The 8,695-nt window shown below is 44.0% G+C and overlaps 1 protein-coding gene across 1 annotated transcript; it reads left to right on the forward strand.

The window, feature by feature from the left end:
- Positions 1-62: 62 nt before the first annotated feature.
- On the forward strand, positions 63-7,435 carry LOC111824692 (the record flags this gene model as incomplete). The annotated part of the gene is given in 5 exon segments (XM_023749239.1): positions 63-889; positions 891-1,120; positions 1,123-3,161; positions 3,164-3,186; positions 7,342-7,435. Coding segments are annotated over 5 exon segments (3,213 nt in total), but the record flags the coding sequence as incomplete, so codon positions are not given.
- Between the last annotated feature and the right edge of the window lie 1,260 nt (positions 7,436-8,695).

Genomic DNA, 8,695 nt, shown 5'->3' on the forward strand with positions numbered 1-8,695 from the left:
CGGTTTTGCAGGGGGGAACTGGAGAAGAGTTAATTTTCTCCTCCCCCATATCATTTCCACAGGATGCCCTGTGGCGGGGAAGCTGACGCAGTTCCGGGAGTGCCTGGGGATGCAGTTCCGGGAGTGGCTGGGGGCGCAGTCCCTGGGAGTGCCTGGGGGCGCAGTTCCGGGAGTGCCTGAGGGTGGGGTTCCGGGAGTGGCCTCGGTTCCGGTTCTGGTAGGAGGCCCGCCTCTCACCCGGCAAAGAGCTCAGCGGGAACTGTCTGTCGCAGCACCCGACTCCACTATTAAGACCCTGCCCTTACGGGCTGCTGGACCCCCGGATGCGGATGGCAACCAGCCCCATTTCTATTGGCCTTTCTCAACTAGCGATTTGTATAACTGGAAGGCACAGAACCCTAAGTTCTCCGAAAAGCCGGGGAGACTTATTGACTTGCTAGATTCTGTTCTTTTCACCCATCAGCCCACATGGGACGACTGTCAGCAGCTTTTACAGGTTCTGTTCACAACGGAAGAGAGAGAAAGGATCCTCAATGAGGCCCGGAAGATGGTTCCTGGTGTAGATGGAAATCCAACCACAAACCAGGCCCAGATAAATGTCTCTTTCCCTTTAACTAGGCCTGAATGGGATTTCAACACGGCAGAAGGTAAGGAGAGGCTCTCGGTTTACCGCCAGACTCTAATGGGGGGTCTCCGTAGGGCTGCTAGGAAGCCCACCAATTTGACCAAGGTAGGGAACGTACAGCAGGGAAGAGATGAGTCTCCAGCTGCCTTTCTAGAACGGATCATGGAGGCATATCGCACCTACACCCCCATGGATCCAGAAGCCCCTGAGAATAAGGCAGCTGTAATCATGAGTTTTATAAACCAGTCAGCCATGGACATTAGAAAAAAAACTGCAGAGAATAGATAGATTAGGAGAAAAAAGTTTACAGGATTTACTGGCAGTGGCAGAGAAGGTGTTCAATAACCGAGAGTCCCCTGAGGATAGACGAGCCCGCGCCATGGTGGCTGCCAGTGACAAGCAGACCCGAAACCTGGCCAAGATTCTGCTAGCCACCACCACGGAGTCCCCTGAGGAGCGGACCCGCCGCCTTCGCCAGCTTGCTGATGGCCAAGAAAGAGCCTGCCGCTAGCGCCTCAAAGCCAACCCCTGTTTGCCTTCGAGTGGCACGACCCAGAGGAAGGCTACAGTGGACAATTAACCTGGACGCGATTGCCCCAAGGATTCAAGAATTCACCCACCATCTTCGACGAGGCGCTGCATGAAGACCTTGGTGAGTACAGGAGAGAGCACCCCAATCTCACTCTCCTTCAGTACGTAGATGACATCCTGATTGCTGCCGATACCGCCAAAGATTGTGAACAAGGGACCAAAGATCTGCTGGCCACCCTAGGGACCTTAGGGTACCGGGCCTCTGCGAAGAAGGCTCAGATATGCCAAAAGAGGGTGAGTTACCTGGGGTACATACTGGAGGGCGGACAGCGGCGGTTGTCAGATGCTAGAAAAGAGACAGTCTTGAAAATCCCTGCTCCCACCTCCCGGAGGGAGGTGAGGGAGTTCCTAGGATCGGCTGGCTATTGCCGCCTCTGGATACCAAGTTTTGCTGAGATCGCCAGGCCCCTATATGAAGCCACCAAGGAGGGGAAGGCCTTTAAATGGACTGAGACAGAAGAAATGGCCTTTAATCAGATAAAGAAAGCTCTTTTGGCTACTCCAGCCCTGGGCCTACCAGACATTACAAAACCCTTTCGCCTCTTTGTAGATGAGCGCAAAGGAGTGGCAAAAGGGGTTTTAACCCAGGCTTTAGGCCCCTGGAGTCGCCCAGTGGCATATTTGTCTAAAAAGCTGGATCCTGTAGCCGCTGGCTGGCCACCGTGCCTAAGAATCATTGCAGCAACCGCGCTCTTAGTCAAGGATGCTGACAAACTGACCCTGGGGCAGGAGATCTGGATCACAACCCCGCATGCCATTGAAGGGATCCTAAAACAGCCTCCTGATAGATGGATGAGCAATGCTCGCATGACCCACTATCAAAGCTTGCTGCTCAACCCCCCTAGAGTGCGGTTCCTTCCCAGTGCGGCCCTCAACCCTGCTACCCTGCTACCTGACCCTGACCTAGATGCCCCACTACATGACTGTGCGGGAATCCTGGAGCAGGTACATGGACTTCGGAAGGACTTGACCGATCGGCCCCTCCCGGATGCAGAGGCCACCTGGTTCATGGATGGAAGCAGCTTCGTGCGGAACGGGTGCAGGTACGCAGGTGCGGCGGTGGTTACCAACAGGAACACTGTGTGGGCGGAGGCTCTGCCCCCTGGGACATCAGCTCAGCGAGCAGAACTCATTGCACTCACCAAGGCACTGACACTGGGGGCTGGAAAGCGGCTTAACGTTTACACAGACAGCCGTTATGCATTTGCTACAGCTCATGTTCACGGGGCAATCTACCAGGAGAGAGGGCTGTTGACAGCAGAGGGACGGACAATAAAAAATAAGCAGGAAATCCTCGACCTGCTCTCAGCCTTATGGCTTCCTGCCAAGTTAGCCATAATCCACTGCCAGGGACACCAAAAAGCCAATGACCTGGTAGCTAAAGGCAACCAAAAGGCTGACGAGGCTGCAAAGGCAGTAGCCCTTACCTCGGTCCCTACCATGGCCTTACAACTACCAGACCCAGGGGACCCAGTCCTACCAGACCAGCCCAAGTACTCCCAGGAGGAGTTGCAACGTATCAAAAAGCTCCCTAAAGCCCAGGAAATAAAGGGATGGTGGCATACACCAGAAGGAGAACTTATACTGCCGGACTGGCTCAGGGACACGATATTAAAACATATGCACCAATCCACTCACCTGGGAGCCCGGAAAATGAAGGACTTAATCCAACATGCCAGGATCAAAATTCACCAGCAGAATACCAAGATAGATCAGGTTGTGTCAGCCTGCAAGACCTGTCAACTCACAAACGCAAGGGTTGGATCAAATAAAAGAGGAACCAGGCTCAGAGGCACCAAACCTGGAGCACAATGGGAGGTCGACTTCACTGAAATTAAACCAGGGAAGTATGGTTATAAATATCTTTTAGTATTTATAGATACCTTCTCTGGCTGGGTAGAGGCATACCCAACCAAGCATGAAACAGCTCAGACAGTGGCCAAGAAGCTGCTGGAAGACATCTTACCCAGGTATGGTTTTCCTGCTATGATAGGATCCGACAACAGGCCAGCCTTTATTTCACAGGTGACACAGGTAGTAACCAGGGCTATTGGGGCAAATTGGAAACTACATTGTGCTTATAGACCCCAGAGTTCAGGTCAGGTAGAAAGAATGAATAGAACTCTAAAAGAGACCCTTACCAAATTAACCATGGAGACTGGCGGGGACTGGGTGGCTCTCCTACCGTATGCCCTTTACCGGGTAAGGAACTCCCCTTACACCCTGGGCTTTACTCCCTATGAAATCATGTTTGGCAGGCCACCCCCTATCATTCCTAACCTTAAAGCTGACTTTCTCGCTGAATTTGAAAATCAAGAACTATCTCTTTCCTTAAGAGGGCTCCAGAGGGCACACGAGGACATTTGGCCACGCCTTCGCGCCATCTATGAGACCAGCCCAATCCCAACTCCTCATCGACACAGACCAGGAGATTGGGTCTACGTCAAAAGACATCATCAAGAAACTCTTGAGCCACGTTGGAAGGGTCCCTACACTGTGGTGCTAACGACCCCCACTGCTCTCAAGGTAGAGGGCGTCGCGACCTGGATCCATCACACTCACGTCTGGTCAGCGGACCCATCCACGGTCCAAAAAGACTTCATCACCAAATGGAGCGTCGATCGAGATCAACGCAACCCACTCAAGCTCAAGCTACGGCGTGCTCCACCTGCCTGATGCTGGTAACATGACTCGCGATCACTCCTGTCGCCAGGAGCCCCCACAATAGACTTAGATGATGCCTGCATCTTCATGGACATGGCTCCAAAGAGACAGGGACAATTTATAGAAAAATCAGGAATAGACTTTAGTATCACATGTTTAATAGCGGAAGATTTGGCTGCCTGAAGCGGCCATAATGCAAATATTATGTTTCATTGTATTGATATGTTATATTAACCTTTAATTCTCTTGCAGGTTTGAATGTATATTGGTTATCCTGAAAGAGAACTGTGCGGGATGACCCCCGAAAGTAAAGAGTGCCTAGCTGCCAAGAGGGCAGGTGCCCAACTGAACAGGGAACGGTGCCCATCAGGTTTTGGTCACTGTTGAGAGACAGTTGACAGTTGACAGCCTGTGTACTGCTTGCAGGCCTGCGTGACCATGCCCATATCAGGGGTAGTAAAGCTAGAAAAGGCCTGGTTAGAATAAAAATCTAAGGCATGGTTATGCATGAAAAGGAATTAGCAAAGAAAGTCAGAAAATCTTAGAATAAATCAATATGTTTTTCTCCTTATATAATTCCTCCGAAATCTGGCAATACATCTCTTTGCATAAATTCAATAAGACCAGTTTCTAATGGTGGTTTTCAGTTACGTTCTTGTTGTATTTATGCAAACATCAGGATAGTAGATAAATTAATCTCGATTTGGCTTTTTAATGGCCATGGAGGAATTTTAAGAAGAAAAATCCTATTTCAATAGAAATTGTTACTTTCCCTTCCACCAGACCATTTGTTAAGATATGCCCAGTACAGGCCTCTAGCAACGGTGGAATAGAAATGCAGCCCGACTCATGATTGAGCCGGAAGTTCCAAGACAAAGGGGGGAATGAAAGGGCGAGGGCTATGCCCTCCCCTCCATCTTGCCTGTATCCTCCATGTTGGGGCCACGTGTAGCCTTCTTCCCGGAAGCCCAGGCCTCTGCTGGCCACGCCCGGGATTTTAAACTAACCAATGACAATCAAGGGAAATGCGCGCCATAGATATGACCACATCCTGTGTAACAAGACCCGGCTCACGCCTGGCCAATCGGCAGGGCCCACAATCCCCTTGCGCCACCCCCCTATTAAAGCCGGTTTTTCCCATGGAAGGGGACTCTGTTCTTGTCGCCGGGGCCGGCCGGGAGCAGGGTCGGGCCGGCGGGGAGCAGAGTCGGTTTAGCTAGACCAAAATAAAAGGACCTTCTGCTTTTGCATCGAACTGGCTCCCAGAGTGGCTTTTTGGGGATCTTGGAATCTGGGCATAACAGTAGCAAGTTATCCAAAAGATCTAGCTAAGATAATTAATAAATGTGGCTAATTAAACAACAGACTTTCAATGTAGATGAAACAGTCTTATATTGAAAGAAGCTGTCGTGTAGGACTTTCAGAGCTAGATAAGAGAAGTTAATGACTGATTTAAATGCTTCAAGGACAAGCTGATTCCCTTTTAGGGGCTAATGCAACTGATGACTTTAAAATAAAGCCAATGTTCACTTACCATAACAAAAATTGTAGAGCCCTTAAGAATTATGCTAAATCTACACTGCCTGTGCTCTGTAAATGAAACAGAGTCTGAATGAAAGCCCATCTCTTTGCTGCCTGGTTTACTGAATGTTTTTAATTAAACTTACTGAGGGGGACATTGGTTAATAATATTACATAGAATTCCAGTGTATACTTCTACATCATCTGTATATTACATTGTGTTCCCACTACTCCAAGTCAATTCTCCTTCCATCATCACATATTTGACTCTCTTTAGCCTTTACTATCCTCACCCCCCACCTTCCCTCTGGTAACCACCATACTGTTGTCTGTGTCTATGAGTTTTTGTGTCTTTTTCTTATTTGTCTGTTTGTTGCCTTCAGTTTTATATCCCACGTGAGTAAAATCATATGATTCTTAATTTTTCTGTCTGACTTATTCTGCTTAGCTTAATATTCTAAAATCCATCCTCGTTGTTTCAAATGGTAGTATTTCATCTTTTCTTATAGATGAGTAGTATTTCATTGTATATATGTACCACATCTTTATGCAATCATCTAGTGAAGGATACTTCGTTTGTTTCCATGTCTTGGCCATTGTGAATAAGGCTGCAATGAACAGAGGGGTGCATGTATTTTTGCAAATAAATGTTTTCAACTTTTTCAGGTAGGTACCCAGAAGAGAGGATGCTGGGTCAATGCTCATTGTCACCACTCTTACTCAACATAGCACTGGAAGTCCTAGCCAAAACAATCAGGGAAGCGGAAAGAAATAAAAGGCATCCAAACTGGGAATGAGGAAGACATGACTCTTTATATAGAAAATCCTAAGGACTCCACACACACAAACACAAGAATTTAGAAACAATAAACAAATACAATAAAGTTGCAAGATATAAAATCAATGTATAAAATCCACTATATTCCTATACACTAACAATGAAATTTCAGGAAAAGAACTTGAAAAAAAACAATTCCTTTAGCAATTGTAACAAAAAGAATAAAATACCTAGGATTAAACTTAACAAAGGATGTGAAGGATTTATATACTGAAAACTATAAAGCATTATTAAGAGAGATTAAAAAGACAATAAAATGTAAAGATCTTTTGTGTTCATGAATTGGAAGAATCAACATAATTAAAATGGCCATATATCCTAAAGCCATATATTCATATGAGACCACAAAAGACCCCAAATAGCCCGAGCAATCTTAAGAAAAAAGAACAAAGCCAGAGGTATCACACTCCCTGACTTCAAATTAGACTACAAAGTGATAATAATAAAACAGCATGGTATTTTCAAAAACAGACACAGAACAATGGAACAGAATTCAGAGCCCAGAAATAAACCCACATTTTTATCAGCAAATAATTTTTTTATAAAGGAGCCAAACAAAAACATACAATGGAAAAAAGAAAGTCTCTTCAATAAATGGTGCTGAGAAAATTGGACAGCCACATGCAAAAAAATAAACTAGACTATTGCTTGTCCCCATATTAACTCAGAATTAATTAAAGACTTAATATAAAACCCAAAACAATAAATTACATAAAATAAACTATAGGCACTAAGCCTATGGATCTTGGTCTAAGAGAAGATTGTATGGGTTTACTGAATATTTTAAGCCCACCAATGAAACCTATTGCCCAGAAAAAATATTCCTTTCAAAATATTAGTGCTCATTGACAATGCACCTGGCACCCAACAACGCTGATGGAGTTTTACAATGAGATTAATATTGTTTTCATGCCTACAAACACAACATCCAATCTGCAGCCCATATTTCAAAGAATAATTTCAAATTTCTAGTCCTGTAGTGATTCCTCTGATGGAACTGAGCAAAGTAAATTGAAAAACTGCTAGAAAGGATTTACAATTCTAGATACCATTAAGAGCATTTATGATTTATTAGAAAATGTCACAATATTAACCTTAACAGGAATTTGAGAAGTTGATTCCAACTCTCATGGATGACTTTGAGGGTTTCAAGACTTCATTGGAGAAAGTAACTGCAGATGTGAAGGAAACAGCAAGTAAAATTAGAAGTAGAGCCTGAAGATGTGAGTGAACTGTTGCTATTTTACAATAAAACTTCAACAATGAGCAGTTACTTCTTATGGATGAACAAAGAAAAGTGCTTTCTTAAGATGATATCTACTCTTGGTGAAGATGCTGTGAAGGTTACTGAAATGGCAATAAAAGATTTAGAATATTACATGAACTTAGATGATAAAGCAGTGTCAGAGTTTGAGAAGATTGACTCCAATTCTGAAAGTTCTACTATGTGCAAAATACTATCAAGTAGCATAAAATACTATAGAGATGTTGTCTGTGAAAGGAACAGTCAATTGATGCTGCAAACTGCATTGTTGTCTTATTTTAAGAAATTGTCATAGCCACCCCAACTTTCAGCAACCTCCACATTGAAGCAACCATAATCAATCAGCAACCATCAACATTGAAGCAAAACCCTACATCAGCCCAAAAGATTGTGACTTCCCAAAGGCTTAGATGATAGCATTTTTGAGCAATAAAGTCTATTTAATTAAGGTATGTGCATTAGTTTTTTTAGACATACTGCTATAGGCAATTAATAGACTAAAGTTTAGTGTAAACATAACTTTTATATGCACTGGGAAATAAAAAAAAATTCATGCACCTCACTTTATTATGATTTTCATTTTATTGTAGTGGTCTAGAACTAAATCTGTAATATCTCTGAGGTATGTCTGTGTTATTGCTGTTTTTATTAAATTTCCTAGTTAAATACAGGCATACATCAATTAACAACAGGGTTACAATCTCAGAAGTACGTTGTTAGGTGATTTTTTTGTTTGACCATCACAGTGTGCACTTACACAAACTGAGATTGTATAACCTACTGTATTTCTAGTCTATATGATATAGCCTATTATTCCTGGACTACAAATCTATACAGCATTTTACTGTAATGAATAATGTAGTTAAATGTAGCATAACTATAAATACCTGTGTATCTAAATATAGAAAAGTACAGTAAAAATACATGAACTAGTAGCAGTTTTTATTATCATTATCAAGTATTATGCATTGTACATAGTTGTATTGCTATACTGTTATACAAGTGGCAGCTCAGTAGGCTTATTTACATGTGCATCACATTTCTGACAGCAATGATGTCACTAGGCCAGTGGTCGGCAAACTCATTGGTCAACAGAGCCAAATATCAACAGTACAACGATTGAAATTTCCTTTGAGAGCCAAATTTTTTAAACTTAAACTATATAGGTAGGTACATTGTTATTAACTTAATT

Source organism: Myotis lucifugus, unplaced genomic scaffold (assembly GCF_000147115.1).
Source record: "Myotis lucifugus unplaced genomic scaffold, Myoluc2.0 scaffold_4235, whole genome shotgun sequence".
NCBI classification, from domain to species: domain Eukaryota; kingdom Metazoa; phylum Chordata; class Mammalia; order Chiroptera; family Vespertilionidae; genus Myotis; species Myotis lucifugus.